General features: G+C 47.2%; 1 protein-coding gene across 1 annotated transcript in view; it reads right to left on the reverse strand.

Moving 5' to 3' along the window:
• The window catches only part of HIRA (histone cell cycle regulator), a 424,028-nt gene that overhangs the window by 10,116 nt on the left and 392,042 nt on the right, over positions 1-21,870 (reverse strand). Inside the window, exons 22-24 of the mRNA XM_085632815.1 lie at positions 14,267-14,389; positions 13,080-13,243; positions 10,880-10,968 (exon numbers count right to left, since the gene is read on the reverse strand). Of these exons, the coding sequence (XP_085488941.1) occupies positions 10,880-10,968; positions 13,080-13,243; positions 14,267-14,389 (376 nt within the window). The remainder of the gene's footprint in view (positions 1-10,879; positions 10,969-13,079; positions 13,244-14,266; positions 14,390-21,870) is intronic.

Below are 21,870 nucleotides of genomic sequence, written 5' to 3' on the forward strand. Positions count from 1 at the left end.
GACCAGTTCATCCATAGGGCATTACCTTTGGACTGATAGTGGTGATGTCTGCTTGCGACGTGTGGGCATTTTGTGTTCTATTTTGTTGTAAACAGTGCTATCTCTGGGAATCCCCATTTGTGAAAGTATGGTTAAGGAACATTGGGGAGATTAATAATTTGTGGACTTGTTTTGACCTGCTCAGAAAGTTCACAATCTAATTGCTTGTTATTTTGTGAGCTAAGCGAGATAATTGGAGGGAGTGTTCCCCCCCCTGTTTTTTTGTAAATAATACATTGTTGTCATATTGTCTGTTCGAATTAGGACAACTTTGTGTTCTAGGTGAATTAGGAAGGCTTTGATTGCTAGATGATCAGCTTGCAGCTCCAGTTGATTGATATGGAGATTCTTGTGTTTGGAATTCCATAGTCCCCGAATAGTAAGGTTTTGGAGATGTGCACCCCATACTGTTGGAGATGCATCTGTTGTTAACAGTAATTTGTGGAACTGGGTCTTGAAACCGCCGCCCTTTGGATAGATTTTGTGGATTCCACCATTGCAGAGTGTGATACGTGCGGCTGTTTACCAACAGTAGGTCGTGAAGTTGATCCAGTGACTGAGTCCATTGCTAGGAGAGCGGTTGTTGTAGAGGTCTCATGTTGAGTCTGGCATGTGAGATTATGTAAATACAAGATGCCATCATGCCCAAAAGTCTGAGAAATATTTTGCCTGGAATGTGAGTTCCTGTTGGAAATTTTTGAATTAACGTTAGTATGTTACGTATTCTGCCTGTGTTTGGGGATGCGAACGCAAGATTTGTGTTGAGCGTGTCCCCCTGAAACGCCCGAGTAGTAGCTGGCTGTAGATGCGATTTTTGTAGGTCGACAGTTAACCCTAGTTGATGAAGTAAACCTAGGTCTTTTGAGTGTTTTGTTTGCAAAGTATGAATGTATTTGCTTTGATTAGCTAGCTGTCTAGATTAGGGAAGACATGAATGTTTTCCCTGAGCAGATGTGCTGCCACAAGTGCTAAGCACTTTGTGAATACTCTTTTTCTGTGCTCCTCTTGGAGAAGGTCCTCCATTTCATGCCAGTGGGCCCCGTCGTACCTTGCTCATAATGCTTAGCTATACTCCAATGATTAGCTGCTTGTGCCGCAACTCTTTTACCAGAGGCATCCATAAGTTTGGACTCCTTTTCTGGTGGTGGTGCTTCTCCAGTTGTTTGGGAGTTAGCCCTTTTCTTAGTACTGGATACTACTTAAGAGTCAGGAGTTAACTGACCTCTAATAAAAATAGGGCCTGAAGGTGGTGATTTGTATTTTTCATCAATGTGGGCGTAATTATTCTTGCTTTGACTGGTTGTTTGAAAATTTCATCTGCATGAAGTGTCAGACCTTTTAGTAGCACTAAGTATTGTGCCCCTCTGTGTATTAGATACAATTTCAACAAGCATTTACAATGCAATGGTCTCGGCAATATTATAGGTAGAGCTATTGGTATTGCTCATTATTTTTTTTATCATTATTGTATCTCTAAATAAATGGCATTGTCATTTCTATTGGCATTAGCTTTTTTTTTGTTGCATATGTGATACCTATTGCATAGATAGAGAGATTGAGGTATTGAAATAGAGAGTGAGGTAGTGAGAGAGAGTGAGGTAGAGAGAGAGTGAGGTAGTGAGATAGAGAGTGAGGTAGTGAGATAGAGAGAGTGAGGTAGTGAAAGAGTGAGGTAGTGAGGGAGAGGGATGTTCTGAGGTAGTGATATATAAGCATAGAGTGATGTTGTGATGTAGTGAGAGAAAGAGAGGTAGTGAAAGAGAGTGAAAGTGAGTTAGAAAGAGTGAGGTAGTGAGATAGAGAGTGATTGAGGTAGTGTGTGAGAGAGAGTGAAGTTGTGAGGTTGTGAGCTAGAGAGTGAGGTAGTGATGTTTTGAGAGAGAGAAGTTGTGAGATAGTGAGATAGTGAGGTAGTGAGCTAGAGTGGAGTAGTGAGGTAGAGAGAGTTATGTAGTGAGAGAGTGAGGTAGTGAAACAGTGATGTAGTGAGGGAGAGGGATGTTGTGAGGTAGTGAGATGTAAGCAGAGTGGTGTTGTGATGTAGTGAGATAGAGAGAGGTAGTGAAAGAGACAGTGAAAGTGAGTTAGTGAGATAGAAAGAGTGAGGTAGAGAGATAGAGAGTGAGCGATGTAGTGAGTTAGAGTGAAGTTGTGATATAGAGTGAGGTAGTGAGAGAGTGAGGTAGTGATCTTTTTAGAGAGAAGTAGTGAGATAGTGATATAGAAGGGAGTAGTGATGTATAGAGAGTTATGTAGTGAGAGAGTGAGGTAGATAGAGAGTGAGGTAGTGAAAGAGTGAGTTAGTGAGTGAGAGGTATTTTCTGACGTAGTGAGATAGAAACAGTGAGTGATGTTGTGAGATAGAGAAAGATTGAGGTAGTGAAAGAGAGAGTGAGGTAGTGAGGGATGTTGTGAGGTATTAAGATAGAAACAGAGTGATGTAGTGAAGTAGTGAGATAGAGTGAGGTAGTGAAAGAGTGAGTGTAAGTGACTTAGTGTATTTGAGAGAGAGAGAGTGAGGTAGTGAGATAGAGTGAGTGAATTAGTGAGTTAGAAAGAGAGTGAAGTTGTGAGGTAGTGAGAGAGTGATGTAGTGAAGTTTTGAGAGAGTGTGTTGTGATATAGTGAGGTAGTGAGAGTGAGATAGAAATAGATAGTGATGTAGTGATAGAGAGTGAGGTAGTGAGATAGAGAGAGTGAAGTTTTTAAGTAGTGTGTTAGAGTGAGAGATAGTTACTGTGGTAACTATGGAACTGTGGAAAACAACACTGCGACAAAAGATGTACTTACTACAAGACAGGCCCACTAGAGAATATAGCTGTGAGTTTAAGGTCAAAGAGACTGCGCCTGCCTCCGCTGTGAGAAGAGCAGGTGATGGCGTAGTGGCGCTGGAGATCACCTGTTGCCGAGTTTGAGGCATGCATGCCTCCATAGGAAGCCATTCCCCTAGCCCCTTTGTTTTTGTGTGGGATGGGCCAGTGCTTGTTGTCCTGTCTTTGTCCTCAAACCGAAGCGAATCTGGGAGCCAGGCTGCTTCAGCTTGTGCCCTCACCCCAGCGGCCACTTTCCGAAAGGACAGTAAGTCAACTGGAGAAATGGAGCGCACAGGACTAACAGGGAAACAAGAGAGCACACCGGGCTGAGAGGGGAGCAAGAGAGCACACATGACTGACAGGGAAACAAGAGAGCACACCGCGCTGAGAGGGTAGCAAGAGAGCACACATGACTGACAGGGAAACAAGAGAGCACACCGCGCTGAGAGGGGAGCAAGAGAGCACACAGAGCTGAGAGGGGAGCAAGAGAGCACACAGAGCTGAGAGGGGAGCAAGAGAGCACACCGGGCTGAGAGGGGAGCAAGAGAGCACACATGACTGACAGGGAAACAAGAGAGCACACCGCGCTGAGAGGGGAGCAAGAGAGCACAATGACTGACAGGGAAACAAGAGAGCACACCGCGCTGAGAGGGTAGCAAGAGAGCACACCGCGCTGAGAGGGGAGCAAGAGAGCACACATGACTGACAGGGAAACAAGAGAGCACACCGCGCTGAGAGGGGAGCAGGAGAGCACACAGAGCTGAGAGGGGAGCAAGAGAGCACACCGGGCTGAGAGGGGAGCAAGAGAGCACACCGGGCTGAGAGGGGAGCAAGAGAGCACACATGACTGACAGGGAAACAAGAGAGCACACCGCGCTGAGAGGGTAGCAAGAGAGCACACATGACTGACAGGGAAACAAGAGAGCACACCGCGCTGAGAGGGGAGCAAGAGAGCACACAGAGCTGAGAGGGGAGCAAGAGAGCACACCGGGCTGAGAGGGGAGCAAGAGAGCACACATGACTGACAGGGAAACAAGAGAGCACACCGCGCTGAGAGGGGAGCAAGAGAGCACACATGACTGACAGGGAAACAAGAGAGCACACCGCGCTGAGAGGGTAGCAAGAGAGCACACCGCGCTGAGAGGGGAGCAAGAGAGCACACATGACTGACAGGGAAACAAGAGAGCACACCGCGCTGAGAGGGGAGCAAGAGAGCACACCGGGCTGAGAGGGGAGCAAGAGAGCACACCGGGCTGAGAGGGGAGCAAGAGAGCACACATGACTGACAGGGAAACAAGAGAGCACACATGACTGACAGGGAAACAAGAGAGCACACTGGGCTGAGAGGGGAGTAAGAGAGCACACAGGGCTGAGAGAGGAGCAAGAAAGGACACGGGGCTGAGAGGGGAGCAAGAGAGCACACATGACTGACAGGGAAACAAGAGAGCACACCGGGCTGAGAGGGGAGCAGGAGAGCACACGGGTCTGAGAGGGGAGCAAGAGAGCACATGGGGCTGAGAGGGCAGTAAGAGAGCATACAGTACTGACAGGGAAGCAAGAGATCGCACATGTCAGAGGGGTGCAAGACTGCACATAGGTCTGAGAGGGAAGGAAGAGAGCACAGAGGACTGACAGAGAAGCAAGAGAGTGCACAGGTCTGAGAGGGGTGCAAGAGAGCGCACAGGTCTGAGAGGGGAGCAAGAGTGCACGGGTCGGACAGGGGAGCAAGAGCGCCTTGGACTGGCAGTGGAGCAAGAGATCGCAGGGTTGGATGGGGAGCATTGGAGAGCGCACAGGTCTGTCAGGGGAGCAAGAGAGCACACCGGACTGACATGAGCAAGAGAGCACACGGGGCTGGCAGTGGAGCAAGAGAGCACACGGGTCGGACAGGGGAGCAAGAGAGCACACGGGTCGGACAGGGGAGCAAGAGAGCACACGGGTCGGACAGAGGAGCACAAGAGCACACGGGTCGGACAGAGGAGCACAAGAGCACACGGGTCGGACAGAGGAGCACAAGAGCACACGGGTCAGACAGAGGAGCACGAGAGCACACAAGGCTGGCAGTGGAGCAAGAGAGCGCACAGGGCTGTCAGGGGAGCAAGAGAGCACACGGGACTGACATGAACAAGAGAGCACACAGGGCTGACAGGTGAGCAAGAGAGCACACGGGGCTGACAGGTGAGCAAGGGAGCACATGGGTTTGACAGGGGAGAAAGACAGTGCACAGAACTGAAGTAAATAGAAGACACACAGGACTGTCTGGGGATCACAGAAGCACACGGGACGTGCAGGTGAACAATGGAGCACACAGGACTGGCAGAAGAACAAGGGAGCACGCATAGCTGGCAGGGGGAACAAGGAAGCACTTAAGACTGGCGGGGGGGAATGGAAACACGGAGAACTGGCACGGGTCAAGGGAGCACGCGGAACACGAATGGAAATCTTGCAAGCGAGAACGGGCAGTGGAGCAAAATAGCACGTATTGCACGTGAACGCCGGTTCTGTGGCACCTCCTGTCGCATCTAAAAGGGGTGTCCCACTGTACCTCGTCTCCCAACTCAGTGACGTAGGCGGAAATGATTTGTAGTGTCTGCCTTGCTTCCCAAGTACACCACTGCAGCGGCGGTATCAAGTGCAAAATAGAGTGCCATATATAGAGTTGCTGCCTCTGCCTCACATTTGAAAAAAGTGATTTAACCGGTAATAACCCAAACAGCACTCTGGCAGTCCGATCGGACACACATACAGAGGAAAAAGCAAGCCGCCCCTTGCACCAAGAAGTCGGATAGAAAGAACACACTGCAACATGTAAGACTTGGAGAAGGAACATTAAAAACCCAAAGAATGCAGCCCAGTCACCCTCCCTCTGGGCCTAGAGTTAGGAACAGCGGATAAGAGCCAAGGCTAAGCTAAGATGGTGCGTGGCTGGCAAGTAAATGAGACGAGAAGTTTCACCCCCTCCCACGCCGCTGAGAACTCGAGTCCGGAGCAGCTGAGAACTCCCAAAGTGCGCCTACGAGTCCCAGCGCTTTACTCGAGTGTAAACTTTCGACTGACCTGCCCGCCGCCGGCTCCTCTGGAGGCACGGAGTAGAGACACCCCATGGCTTGCAAGTATAGACCTGAGTATGTGAGTGTCCCGGGCCTGGACTCGCTGCTCCGCAGAACAGCTTTCTGTAACTTTAGCTGTACGGAAACGTGCCCCAGGCCTTTCCATTCTTCGGCGCTCACTGCTCGGCGCACAACTCATTAGCTTCCTTCCTTTTGTGAGGGGAAGAGGCGTCTGCGAGCCAAGACCCTGGACCAAGTCATAACAGCAGCTGCAGTGGCAATGGGGACGGAGGCTCGGTCCTGCGGGGCTCCCACGTTCTCACACCGACCGAAGCACTGGCGGAAAGACGGGCGTGCACAGAGGTACGTGCGCACGTACACGGAGACTAACAGAAAGTCAAGCTTGTACAGTCAGATACACTCAGAGACAGACACCAGCACAACAACACGGCGCCGAACGGATAGATCGTCACAGGCAGACGACAGTAAAAAAATGGCGGATCGAAGCTTCAAAACTTTTTCGGAATCGGGGGCGTGTTCCTGCTGTTCTAAAAGGGCGTGGCTAAAAAGTGGAAAGAACAGCAAGGAACACGCCCCCGAATCTGAAAAAGACGGAGCCTATTTGGAGGGACGGCTCTCTCCTCCAATGGCTGGCCTCCGTTTAGGAAGCCAGCCAATGGAGGAGAAGCAAAAAGAGAGGCGGGCTAAATAGCCACTCTAGAAAACATTAAATCTTCCGACTTCCGGTTCTGCCTTCGGCAGACCGGTAGTCCTCGACCTAAAAAGGAAATCCTGCGGTATTGAGTCCTTATATAAAGGTACCTGATGAAAAGTGTCTCTTCTGGCTATGAGATCCTGAGAAGCAGATGCATCATCAGGTGGCTAGGGTATAAATCAGGATCAGTGTCAACATGAGGATCAATATTATAATCCTTCCAATGATCCACTGGTTGTGTGTCATGAGGGATGTCTTTGTTGCCCATCTATTGTTGACTGAGGTTCAAACTGGAATGGCATGGGAAGCAAAAAAACGATGGATTTAGGCCCAGATCACTGTACTGGGGTGAAAGTATGACATTGTTCTGCATTCTGTCCATCAACTGTTCTTTTGGCATTTGTCATCCCGAGTAGGATGGGTATGCCCAGACGTGGGTCCCGTGCTCTCCATGCCACTGGAATCAAGCTATCCTGGCTGAAGAGGGGTGAAACCCCAAAACCGGTCCTAGGATGCTTGTTTCCAGTCCAGGGAGGACCTGGCTTGGCAGTTCGGGCTGGACTGTTACCATTTGGCACAGGGTCAAGACTGATTTGCATATGGCTGGGTTGAAACTGGAATGGCACGGGGAGCAAAAAAAAACCTATGGATTTAGGCCCAGATCTCTGTACTGGGGTGAATGTATGACATTGTTCTGTATTCTGTCCATCAACTGTTCTCTTAGCATTTGAGGAGACATATTACCAGTCTCAGATAATTGTGGGGAGTGAGGTAGTGGGGTGGGTGCTGGAGGTGTTGATTGTGGAACAGGTGAAAAAGGAATGAGAAAGTTGCAATGGACTAGTTGCAGCATCCTTTCTTTTCTTCTTTAGGGCTTGAACAGGAACATCAAAAACCTTATTAAAACTCAACTGCATCTTAGGGGTTTGTTGTTTTGGTGGCTGTACCATAATTGGCTTGTGGGCAGTGGTGGCCCGTGAGCAGTTTTCTCAGTGAAGGCTGATGCAAGGGTAGAAGTACTCACGGTACGTTGTTTTTGTGCTTGCTGAAGAGTGGCTGAGTCCTCTTCTGATTGAGGCTGGGAATCTGAGTCATGTATGGAAAGGGATTCTTCTTGTGCCGCTGAAGCCTCTTCCTCCTCTTGTCGACCGAAAATGTCAGTGACATTGTCCATTAGCTTGCACTACATCTCTTGACGTCTAACCCTCCGATCTCGAAGATTCGTTTTAGACCGAAAAGACTTACAGGTCTCATAGGTGTTCTCTCCATGTTCAGGCGAGAGACATAAGTTGCAAACGGGATGTTGGTTGGTGTGAGGGTATTTAGAGTGGCACTTCGGACAGAAATGGAAGGGAGTGCGTTTCATTAGCAGGTCAATCTCGATATCTTTTCAAATGGAGTAGTGTTGCCCCGCCCGTAGGCCAAAGAGACAAGTCAAAAACTCGCTACGAAATTTAGGATGAGATGTATACTATACCGATCGAAACAATACCGTCTAGCTATATATTTCACACCGATGGGGTGCCAATGGAGACTCGAACCAGAGCACGAAATACTACATGCGAACTAGTCAGCGGAAAAAACAATCTGAAGATGGCGTTGATGACCAAGCGCAGTATTTCCAAGAGGAGGAGTCACACAGCCTTGAGACTCAAAGAAAACTTATTGGAAAAAAACAACTTATAATCAGAGCCCAACACTAGATGGTGAACTTATGCAAAGCATGTGTAGCTACAACACACATGCCTCAAACATAATTTTGTCTGAAAATACTCAATTTAGGAGGTATTCTGCAGCCACGTATGAAGGCGTAGAATGAAAGGAACTCGGCACACTTGGGTGGTGTTTACATGCGGCTCCAGCTGTGACTTTCCTCTCTCAAAACTGCACGATGCCACCTACCGGTGCACAGGGGCTATGCTGAAAAATAGTTTGGATGCAGTCTAGCACCTGAGGATATTCTAAAGGTGAGGAATCTGCTGTTGGAAGTATCCATTTGAAGGAACTGGGTATGCACATGTCAGGAGCGTGCATGCAAGGTGACTGCAAAAAACCAACACAGTGGCCAAAATAAGCTTAATATTAGGAAAAGGCATTCCCTTCATTCTGCTTCAAGGTATAACTAACATATCTGGTCCAGAACAGCAGTAATGAAGACATAGCTGACCAGCTAATGCTGCGCTTCCAGAATGGAAACAATTGAAAGTGAAAGCATCTTTGTAGAAAGATTTTTTCTGGTCCTATAAATCAGTGCAGAAAAGTATTGAGAAATAACAAATATGGGTTGTTGTAAACAAGGAGGGCAATGAACCCTAAATTGGAGAGTGGTGCTGGAGCAGTCCTTGGGATATCAAACATCTTGCCTATGCATCTAACTTTATTATGGAAATTCCAGCTTAGGGCAGGGAGGTGCCCAGTCTACAGATGATTCAAATAACTTCAAAAGCTCGATGTTCTCCTGAGCAGGAAGCCAAGCTTCCTGCTGGGCAATATTTCAATTTGCCATATCTGGATGTCCAATTGTTAAGTACTGCAACATCTCAATCCAGAAAGGCTTCAAAATCTGAACAACGTTTGGGAACCTGTGAACTGGTGATTCTTAGCCCTAACAGACAGATATGTGCAGACCCTGACGACTGACAGGGATGTATGACGTTACAACGCATACTTTTACAACGCATGCACTTACAACGCAATTTTTACAACGCAACATCCACTACAACGCATTCCATTACATCGCATGACACTACAACGCATTTTTAAAAACTACCTTTACAACGCATTCCATTACATCGCATACTACCTTTACAACGCATACCATTACAACGCATAATATTACATTGCATTTAAGGTAAGTATTGGCTAGTATAGGGGTAAAAATTACTATTCTTACTCCAGGGGGTGCAACAGTAGGGTAAGTGCTGGATAGTATAGGGGTAAAAATTACTATTCTTACTCCAGGGGGTGCAACAGTAGGGTAAGTGTTGGATAGTATAGGGGTAAAAATTACTATTCTAACTCCAAGGGGTGCAACAGTAGGGTAAGTGTTGGATAGTATATGGGTAAAAATTACTATTCTAACTCCAGGGGGTGCAACAGTAGGGTAAGTGTTGGATAGTATAGGGGTAAAAATTACTATTCTTACTCCAGGGGGTGCAACAGTAGGGTAAGTGTTGGATAGTATAGGGGTAAAAATTACTATTCTAACTCCAGGGGGTGCAACAGTAGGGTAAGTGTTGGATAGTATAGGGGTAAAAAATACTATTCTAACTCCAGGGGGTGCAACAGTAGGGTACGTGTTGGATAGTATAGGGGTAAAAATTACTATTCTAACTCCAGGGGGTGCAACAGTAGGGTAAGTGTTGGATAGTATAGGGGTAAAAATTACTATTCTAACTCCAGGGGGTGCAACAGTAGGGTAAGTGTTGGATAGTGTAGTGTAATATTATGCGTTGTAATGGTATGCGTTGTAAAGGTAGTATGCGATGTAATGGAATGCGTTGTAAAGGTAGTTTTTAAAAATGCGTTGTAGTGTCATGCGATGTAATGGAATGCGTTGTAGTGGATGTTGCGTTGTAAAAATTGCGTTGTAAGTGTAGTGCGTTGTAAAAGTTGCGTTGTAAAGGTTGTTCCCCGACTGACAGACATAAAAAGAAGCTGAAATTCATCGAGGGGGTTTCGTCTTAACTTTCTGTATGATGGATGGTGACGGGCAGAGGGCTCAGAATTCAGCCTCAACCTATCAATACTTAGTAACACCATGTTTGAGCATAATAATATAATAACTTGCCATGTAGACAGAGGGTTGAGGTCAATATAGGGACATATTAAGGTTAACTGTAATAGTTATATGCATACATAAATCTCAATAATTGCCATACCATTAGATTTTTGTTATCACATCAAGACTTTCATAAAAGCCCACTACAGTAGTAAGTGTTGTTCACGTCAGAGCCCGGCCTTTGATACCAAAAGTGATGGGGAGGCCATTTGAGTTCACGGGGCACTGCTAGCCTTCTTGTAAAGAGAGAGAGATGCTAAAAGTGTTTTGGGGAAGCACCTGAGGCAGTCTTAGATCTTCAGCAGTTTGTTCTGGGCTTAAAATGTGCTGAAACAGGTGATCCATGCAGGCAACAGTGAGCTGTGCCTCGATCTCTACACAACTCCCCCCTTTCTTACCTCACAGAGGATAGCAGGAAACAACATGCATGTTTATCTTGACTGTTTACATAGTTCCATGCAAATGTAAAACATGATCTTACCAGTATTCTCGACTCCCACTGACTTCCAGCTGAGTTGTGCACTGGTCCTAATAAATCTTTGCAGAGCTCGCGAAGCCGGAACTCAAAGCCTGCACAAAAATAGAGAAATGTTTTCCATGAGCAAGACATGAGCCTTAACTACAGGAAACAACGTATATGGCAACATCAGAAGCACAGTACAAAAGGTCATATACACTATGGGTGGTAAGTTAAAAAAAACAACCTTATTTTGCATTTTATTACGAACATTAAACATATCATAAAAAAACACCGAGATGCATTTTAGTCAATTACAGTTTTTTTTATCCATGATGTTCCCACCTCATCACAAGCCTTGCATTATCAAGTCTATATGCATACAGTACATCTTGTGTTGCTTACAACTTTACTATTGTTTGTTGGCCTATTATTTTCATGCCTTTATTGTTTACCAATACACCGGAGTACTCACTACATACTCACACTAATTTCACTATACTGTCTTCCTACATATTGTTGATGCTCCACAATTGCCCCCTCCTGCGTTCCTCAAGTTACTACTCCATTTCTCATGGTAGTCTTGCTTCTGAACCCTTTGACAGTTGTTTTATCATTGTTGACCAGTTTGCTAAATCGTCTGCTATAATATGTTGTCTGTTTCTATTAGCTTCCTCAGCAATTGCCACTGCCCATTTAACCACATCTCTTACCCATGTCTGCACTTGAGGACTCCAGGGTCGCAGTCAAGGGATGGCTTGCAATGCCACAAACCTACCTCTTATTTGACCTTTCTTCAGTCTAAGTACCACACCCAATATACTTTGCGTATCTGTAAACTGCTGTAACCCTCCCGCTATTTATGCATCACTTCAGTCCAGAATTTCTCTATAATTTGGCAGAACCACCTCATATACACAAAGTCATCTTCCACTTTCATCCATGTCCAATATGCTGCTGTTCACCCCAAGAATACTTCCCTACATTTTTTGGGGTAGGATAGAATAAACTGTACATATAGGAATCTAGCATTACTTTTTTTTTATTGTTTTTTTTTAACTTGCAAGCAGGCAATTTGATAGTCTCTGCCCATGATGGGCTCTGGGCTATCTATCCCCCACTATGTTCTAACTTTCTTCAGGATATTTCCACATTTATCCTCTTTTAGGACTATATAAAGGTTATACACCAGAGCGATAGGGCCAGAGACAACAGGCGCTACAACGCATTGCAATAAAAAGCTTGACCTATAAGGAGGTAGCAACACCCAGCAACCCCATTACACCACTCCAGTGCAACTCAAGGGGGGCAGTTTTGTTACAAGGGACGTTAATCAAAGCATACTAGAGGACAAATGTGTTTAGAAATATGTTCAATGTATGACGAGAACACGTTTTATGCATGTCGATGTCTTGAAAACCTAATAAAATCTGGTTGTAAAAATAAATAAATAAAGGTTAGGCACCAGCCTTTCGCCATTTGCTACATTTTGCATTGTCATTAGAGTCTCCTTTGTTTGCAGGACCTCAGGGAAGCCAGTTCATATTTCTCTTGTAATTTGACGCCTTGTACGCATTCCCCATGTCCCACCCTGTATCTCTGCTTATCTCTGAAAAAGCGACAAATGTATTATTCAGATATGAATCCCTTATAGTTTCACATCTGTCTACCCACTTGTACCTCCACACTAAATGAGAAGTTCCTGCAAGGAGGCCGCACATGCATTCCCTCACGTAGCCTGGTTTACCAGTTAGCGTCCTCTACTCTCCATCTAACTATATGCTGCATCGGTGTCCCATCGGCAACTTAACTTAATATTTTTGATACAAACAAATTGGTCTGAGTTCAGTCTTTGAGTGTGTGACATCACTTCTTGTCTGAGCGTGTACAACAAATGCTTAACACTACCCTCTGATAAAAGACTTACTGCTAGGCTACTCTACCACAAATAGAGAGTAAAGTATTATCTACCTTTACCTATGCCTACCTCTGGGGTTCCACTGGACTCTGCGCACACTATACCTCATTTTGGTACAGTATATACAAAGGCAGCTTCCTACAGTGCCTATCTCAAGACTTACTGAGAGTATGTGTATATGTTCTGTGTGTGTGTGTATATATATATATTTATATTGCACAAAAGCTAGCCAGTAAACTTTTTCTGGGAGTGTTACCAAGCTCTACAAGGGTGTAAGTACAGGTAACATGTATACTGAAGACTCACCTTCATTCACCAGGTATCGTGCATAGATGAGCAGCCAGTGCCGATATTCGTGGCTAGACTGTAGCATTAGTGCAGACGCAGTCTGATTCTCCAGGAAAGCCAGTGTAGTCGCCTGCTGCACCAGGTGAGGCATGGAGAACAAGCGAGCCGCCTGCCTTCCAGAGCTGATAAGTGAACAAGGGGAGACATCAGTTCTACAGATTTCTTAGTCCAACTGTCCAAACCCACAAACCGTTGAACTGGTTTGACTCAAAGCTACTTTCACAAAGGTCTCCAGTGGATTGTCAAAGAATAAATCTTCTGCTCCATCATGCAAGTGTAAAGAAGAGTCTACTTCTGAGGCTCTATAAACATTTAGTAAGATGTTCTATACATCATGCGGAGGAGCTCAAACACATAAGAGAACGAACCTTGATCAAAGGACATTCTGAAACTCCACCAACATCTTTTGCAGACTGCAATGCAAACCAACATGGGTAACTGCTTTACTGCCTGTACCAGTGTTCAATAATTTGTAAAACGAATTCCTCTTTAGTGAATGCCCCAGTGTTGGATGTGATAAATCCTGTGTAAAATAAAATCCATCATCAAGGGAATTCTGAATTTTTCAGATGTTATAATTTGTGCCAATTTTGGGTTTTGCCAGAAAATGCTAATTGTACCAAAATCTGCATGACTACGTATTGCTAGTCCTTTTTTCCTCAATATATACTGCACCTTTGCCTCTCAGTAAATATTGGCAGGTTTGATCTGCTGAAGTTACCTGGAGACAAATGCAGGGGTGCAGTGCAACATTTGCTGGAAAACTCCTAACTGGAGTTACTGTACATATGGAAATTAACAGGCTACCATGATCAAGGCCTAAGTGGTCAATGAAAGAAAACCGAGAACTCTAGTCGGTACAACTGAATCTAGAGTGCAAATCTGGTGTTCACAAAATTAGAGGAAATCAATTACGATTTTGCATATAACTAGACTTTCTCCCCGATGTACTCAAACAAGACTTGGTAAGGGTGTCTGGGTCTGAATAAGAACCTTAGATCAATTAATGACATGCAGCATTTATTGTCTGTAAGTAGCAGCTACAACCCTCTATGGTCACATTCCAGGCCTTTACTGACTAAACCATATAATGTGCACTGGCCATTCTGTTCAGGGACACTGACAGACAGGTCAAACATGCTTACTTTGAGGTACATCCTTGTATTATGGCTAGAGGTCCTGAGCACAGCATGGCATCCTGGGACAACAGGCAGTTCCTGTAATCTGCACACTGCGCCAGCGAGTCCTGCTTATCGGAAACCAGGTTCCTTAAAAGAGAAAGAAAAAGGAAATGTTAGCATAATTGTCCCAAACAGGCACCCACAAAAGGACTGGGAAGATAGTTGAGCTGTAAGGGGAGAGGGCCAGGAAAGACAAGCCCACATAAAAGCCGATCATAACCCTGCCCTGCCTAGATCTGTCCATCTTTTTATCCTTCAACTTCACTGTTTGAAGTAAAAGGCAGTATAACACAGTGCTCAATGGGAAGGTCCGCAGTCAGGGCATTTTTACTCTAGCAAGTGTCTGAATCATAATACATCCTGGAGTTAAAGACTTGTGAGCAGGACCGCGAGACAGACCGGAAGTGGAGCAGGACGGTGCCGCTGGGCCCCGCTCAGGAAGCGGGAGACGGTCTAGCCTTCATGCCGACCTTAGGGGAGGAGCCAGAAAAGGAAGAGGAAGCGGGACAATTAAAAAGAAAAGAGACGTGAGGAGGATCGAGAGGAGTAGAGACGAACGTGGGAGAAAGGCGGACGCGAGGAGCAACGGGAGGAGCAGCGACGAACGAAGGAGGACGGCGAGCGGGAGGAGAGGAGGAGAACGACGAGTCGGAAGACGGCGAATCCAGAAGTAACAGCGAGGTTCTTACGGCGAACAAACCCGGTGGACTGCAGGGAGGAGAAAACGCCCTGGGTCCCAACGCCGCGGTCCAGGGAACGGGCCGTGGCTCGAGGCAAGTGGCTCTCCGGGGACCTTTCGGGTGGAGGCGGTGGGGAGGCTGTGAAGGCTAGTGAAACACCAGGAAAGGGTGAAACCCTCCCCGACCCCCGCACTTCCCTCCCTACACGTTCCTTTGGTGATGGTAGCACAGTAAAACCCACGAGTAACAGTGACTCAGACCTATTTTTTTTTCTTTTCTTCTTTCCTCCCCTCAAACCCCGAGTACCTCAAGCTGAGGATCCTGGAAACGAGGATGCGACACAACCCGCTATAGCAAGCTGCACATAAGGAAGGACCCCTCGGACAGAGACTGTTTGTTTGGATATACCTGTAACTGATAGAAGAATCCCTCATACTTATGCTTGGTTCCACTGTGACAACCCATCCAAACGTGTTAAATAAACTCAGTGTCAGAACCTATATCGTGGTAGAGACGGCTTATTACTGACCCACCACCCCGTTAGGGAATTCAGATTACCACAAGGCTGTTAGAGTCCACGTCTGATCATGCCAACTGGGTCCCGCCGTGAGGGGAACGGCATTGCTGGACTCCAAGCCCCAGCAGGCATTGCTGGACACCTGCTGAGGGCGTCATCGAAGCGCCAGGAGGCGCAGTAAATTGAGAGCGGCCCTCCCGAAGCGCGGAGGAGGCGCGCGGGCGCTGCCCGGGCGAAGCCCGGGCCAAGGGCGGGCCCATCCGCGCCCGTCAGAGGCCAGGCTGGGCCACCCCACTTGACGGATTCCACAGGTTCCAGCATGGTGTAGAAGATAGTGGGTAAGATTTTTAACATTACTCCCACCTTTAAGGATCCGACGGCATAGAGTCTGAGACATTAACCAGCAGTTCTGACCTAGTGCTGTGTGACTGAGCTGGTGATAGGCAATTATAGCATTGCTCCACCCATTGTTCAGATTGCTGTGGGCCGGGTCCACAAAGCTATTAAAACCCCCGGATTTAGGAGGGATACGTCTAAATAGGGGTTTGCTGTGGGCACTGATTAATGCTCGAATTGTGCTGTGGGGCGATCCCCCCTGCTCACTCCCAGACCAAACTGGGTATATGAACCAAGTGACAGGTAGCGGAAAAATGGGGAAAAGGGTAGGTCTCAGTAGAAACAAAACAACTAGTGCTTCTCCACTGCCCCAAACATCAATAGATAAAATGCTGCAGAGAGCCATAGCGGTGGTGAACACTGAAATTGAGCTAACGGAGCGGAGGCTGTCAATTGCACCTGATAGTTTTCTACAAACGCCGGATCCGTCTACACCAGCAACTACGATCCAACCACAGCTGGCTGAACTAAGCCCGACACCCACCCTGGACACTCCTCCAAAGAAAGCTCTGCGCAAGGGCAGACCATGTACAAACATTCCCAAGAACTGCAAACGCAAACTAACCTCTGAGGCCGGCCCAAGGAAAAAAAACAAGAACAGAACAAGGACCCGAACAAGCTAGCCACCAATCTGTCAACGGAGATACTCTATACCCACGGTGGGCACGAAACTTGATGGAGGCTCTCCATGATAAAGTGAGAGCCACACTCAGAGAAGAACTAGCTCCTTTAATTATCAGACTAGATAAACTTGGCAGTAGGGGATGTAGGGCCTGCAGCACAACCTATACACACTACCAATCCAGTGAGGGGAGGAAACGAAATAGGTTGCCTCGGGGTTATTTCAACCATCACACATACAACAGGGGGAGAGTGTACCATGGAGGGACCGTCTACCATACAAGAGGCAGGGGTAGCGAGCGGGAGAAAGGAGAAGAGAAACGGCAGCTCTAGTTACGATCCTAGAGCTGAGAGTATTCACCTTGGTGACAGAAGTAGTGATAATCCTTACCCCCCAGTCGTGGATGCTAACAGTAAAAAGAGCAGGCAGCCAGAGCAAGGCCATAAAGCAGTGAGGAATGTGACTGACGATACTCACCTGCCTCATATAAATCTCCCCCCGGCATGTGCTCCATACGTAGCTATGGAGACCCAACTTGAACTTAGAAATAAATGCCTGTTCTGGCTTGCAAGATATAAACATTTTGAGCATGCTAGAGTAGGGGAAATCATAATGGTCCGAAGAGTAGGGTGGTTGGGAACACGTAGTTAAACAGACTACTACTAACAGCCATAACGTTCCAACAGTAATTAGTCTCCGCCCCTTAGACTTTTTCTATTCTCACCAACAAACAATTGCAATAGATAGCGCAATACCGGTAGCTCAAAAGATGGGCCCTGGGACTGCACAGGAGAGCAGATGGGACAGGTACAACAGGTGCCCCCAATTCAACATCTTGGTGAACAATAGATACGAAGGTCTAGAGGAGGTGGACTGACTGGGGGAGGGGCCCCAGGAAGGGGTCTACTCCACAACCCCGCAGCAGGTACAAAGGACAGAAATAGTGTCCAGTGGGTCTCAACCTCTAGGGGGGAGCAGTCCGGTCATTGCCTTGTGTACTAGCCTGCCAATATTTGGCACACAGCAAAGAAGGGTTTCGGTTGCCCCACCTGTAGTAGCTCAGAGGGCTTTGAGTAGAAAAGGAGAATCGGGCGGGGCACCTGATAGCCTAGTCGGAGCCCGTACTGGTGATCCTTTGGCATTATGCGTCATCAACACGGAGGTACAGTGCAGAACAGGGCGGCAGCTTGCGGATCTTGTCCTGGAATCTGGCAGGACTTAAAAACAAACTATCCTGTCCAGACTGGGGTCATTTTGTGGATAATCATGACATCTGTATATTCCAAGAGACTTGGGCCAGGGAAGAATACCGGAGGGTGGGCTTTGCGTCTTTCAACACTATGGCCACTACGAGGGGGAGGGGGAGACCCTCTGGTGGTTTAACTATCTGGGTGGGTACACATCTCGGCGTTAAAGCCGAGCAGACGACCTCTCCCTCCAATGACATCCAATGTGTCCTGTTGACACTCTCCACAAAGTTAAAAATAGCTTTAATTAACGTATACTCTAGACCTGTGAACAATAGACCGGAATCGGGTGTCATAGATCAGTTGGGGCGCGTCATACCAACCCTGGATCCAGCGATATTGCTGATCATAGGAGGTGACTCTAATTGTCAATTTGTGCCACTTACTAAATCTAGGTTTGCCCACTGAAGAAGATCAGCACTGGTCGATACCTGACCCACAGATTACACCGATTAAAGTTTGGTCACCACTGGCTATGCAACTCCACTCGCTCACTTTGGCCCTCTCATTGAGGGCATGCAATGGGAGGACCAAATCTGATCAGCCGGGCCAGTTGACGTTCAACAGAGAAGGGCAGGCCTCTTTGCTCGATTACATCCTGGTGGAAACTAGGCTCTGGGACAAGGTCCTATACTTCTATGTCCACCAGAGACAGGACAGTGACCACAACACCCTGATAGTGACTGTGAAAATAGGGAACATGGGCAAGTCTGACCCACCACCCCCTCCTACCATGGATACCAACGCATGAACGGTATCTAATAATACACGGAGGGTTAGATGGAGCCACATCCAGCAATCTCAATCCAAGTTGGCTAATATTGACCAGCTAGCACTACCATTGTTAGCTGAAATGTGGGAGGTGGGTTGGGCTGAGGTTTATACAGGAACTGAAGTCAGGGCATGTAAAATTCATGAGCAGCTAACGGCAAAACTGTTTGACGTATTCTACCCAGTGATTAATCCAAGGGAAAATCATTGCCCCAAATGCTCTTGGTTTAACGCAAGTTGTCGCATAGCTAAACAGGAGCTACTAGATGCAGTGAAGGCAAAGGACAGGCCACAAATTAAACAGGAGACAGAGAAGGGCGACCCGGCCTAGAGCCCAACATAGCGCCCGAAGTCTCGGAGACACACTTTGGGGCACTGTATGATGAGAAGGATGTAGCAGGTGTTACCATTGGCTCTCCGAGACCATCCCAGGAGTTCCATCAAGAGGGGCTGTGGGAGATTTCCATGACCGAAGTGGGGAATGTTGTTAACAAACTGCAGTGTAATAAAGCGCCAGGTTTAGACAAACTACTTGGGGATCTTTTCCGGATGGAATCCAAAATTTGGGTTCCTTATCTGTGCGCCCTATTTAATGCCATCCTAAAGGGCATGAATCCCCCGGATACCTGGCGCGGGGCAGAGATAGTCCCCATACATAAAAAAGGTTGCCCTCTCCTACCCTCAAACTACAGACCCATCAGTTTAATTGACACCCTGGACGGCTTTGCGGAGTTCTGTAATATGAGGGGCTTGGAGATCAATTTAACTAAGACCAAAGATATGGTCTTCAACCCCCCCCCCCCCCAACCACCCGCCCAAATCCCTCCCTAAATGGTACACCTCTAGATAGGGTGAGGATATTCGAGTACTTGGGTATCTCACTATCAGAATACTTTGAGTGGGATTCCCAACTGGCCAAGGCAAGACTCAAGTTAACACAGACTGTGGGGGGGGATTATGGAAATGTACAGAACCTCCACGTTCAAGCTAGTAGCCCCCGTTGTTGAAATATATAAAGCCCAAGCAAGGGCGGCCGCCTTATATGGGGCTGAACTGTGGGGGCACTGTTCTTCCTCCAATCTCATGAAAACAGAGAACTTCATGAGGCAGTTACTGGACCTTCCTTGTAGCACTCCCCTAGTTTCCCTCTGTATGAACCTGGGCATGAGGCCCATTGATGAAGAGATTGCCCTCAGGCCGATTGCATTCTGGCGTAGGGTATGGGTGACACCAGAACTGTCCTGCTACAGAGCCGAGCTCAGGGAGATCCTCTCCTTTCCAACTAATAAGTAAATACTGTGGCTTGCCCACATAGGGGATCTCTGTGTTAGGCTAGGAAGGCAGGACCTCTTGAAAATGCCCGAGTCATCGTGCCTATCAATATCCAGGCTAGATCTAGTGCAGCACTATAGGCAATTAAATCTATCATCCCTCCAGGAAAGTACTACCAGCGGTCGGATGACAGCAGAGTTCCTCCAAGTAAAGGCTGTATATAGGAAAGAATCCTTCCTGGATGTGATTTACACCCCCCCCCCCCCCCCCCCCCCCCCCCCGGCAAGGAAATTGTATATGTAATTTAGACTGGGGAACCTTCCACTAATGAGTTTTAGCAGCAGATGGACCACAGAAAACAAGGAAGATTGTCCTGCGTGCACTTACAGGGTAGAGTCTGAAATCCACGTATTGTTTTTCTGCCCTGCATACCACCTGCCGCGCAAACGTTGGTTAATTAAAAAATGCAGAAATCTAGGTTTAGGCGCTGCTTGGAGGCCTATCGAATACTGAAATATAATATCCACCCCCAATCGTATTTGCTGTATCGCGCTTTCTAAACAGCAGGTGGCACAGGCAGAGAGGCTTTTTAAAGTGACATTGTGGATTGTACCATGAAATGTTATTCTAATAGGCAATACGTGGGTTTAGCTAACAAGGATCTTTGTCCCAGTTCTCCGCTTCATTTACTGCTTTTCATACTGATAATTTTAGCTTGTAATCAACTCGACGAGCGTTTTTAACTGATTTTAAGTAATTGAATGATACTATTTTATATCTGTAATGATTGTAGATACATGTTTGTGAGTGCATTTCCTTTTTATCTTTCTTAACGGGGCTGTGATTTTTTGTAATGATGTACTTTTATGGTCCTAGCTGCCGAAATAAAGATACTGACTGACTGACTATCTGGGGATGGAGCCGATGCCCATACGCACTATCACCAAAAGGCGGAGTCACCTACCTCGTGACTGGAAAGACTTCTTCGAACATAAACAAAGTGCAAACATCCGGACCCAACACCAGATGGCGATCTATGCTAAAGCATATGATGTCATATGCCTCGAACATGCAATTACAATATCTGCATGAGCAGATATGCCCATGCAATATTGAAGTCCATTTCCTAATACTGCAAGTGCCAGGGAAGCCATTGAGAGTACATGGGTTGGAAACTTGACACATCGAGTTCCACATCACAATGATGGCTTCACTGAACGCAGGAGTGTTTGGTACCAAACTACTCCTTTCAATAAATCCACAGTGATGCCAGTGTGGTATGTATTGTACCATGTATCCAGAGGGCACCTCAGAGGTGCCCCCTGAAAACCTGCCAGCCCTGGTGTGGCTCTGACCGGCTATAGGCAGCCAGCCACCACCAGGCATGTTTTTGGACCCCTGTCTGGAGATCCTGTGCACTCTGGGACCAGAAACAATGCACATCCTGGGCAGAGGTGTCATGCCTCCATCCCCAGGATGGGCCAGTGCTCAAAGAGGGAAGCTTCAAAGGCCTGCCGCCTTTGTAATGCGACCCCCAGCTTCTGCTGATAGCAGCAGATGGCAGCCCCTGGTTTACACCCCTACTTTGGGTGGGAAAACCTAAGAAGAATAGTTGTGTACGCCTCTGCCAACTCAACCCCACAAGGTGGGGGAGGCGAGGTGGAGCATATATGTCAGTCCACGCCATCTGAAAGATGAGAACACTCCAATCAGGGCTATGTCGATGCACCCCTCCCACAGGAGGGTGGCATAATAGAGGATGTAGTCACCCTAGGTAAGGTGCCCATTCGCCCTACCTGCTACTCCCCTAAAAAGGCCCAAAATCTAGTATTTAGGTGGCTCCACCAGACCCGGAAACTAGATCTGCGACGACCCACGAAGAAAGAAGACAACTCTGCAGAGAAGACTGAAGATGACAACTGCCTTGGCCCCAGTCCTACGGACCTGTCACCTGTTTCGGCGAACCTGCGACCTCTGAAACCCCTGGAAGGACTGCTGCCTTCGAAATAGACTCCAATCTCCAGAGGACAACGGCCCTGTCCAGAAGAAATCAGCTAACAAGG

This window comes from Triturus cristatus, chromosome 11, assembly GCF_964204655.1.
Source record: "Triturus cristatus chromosome 11, aTriCri1.1, whole genome shotgun sequence".
In the NCBI taxonomy this organism is placed as follows: Eukaryota; Metazoa; Chordata; class Amphibia; order Caudata; family Salamandridae; genus Triturus; species Triturus cristatus.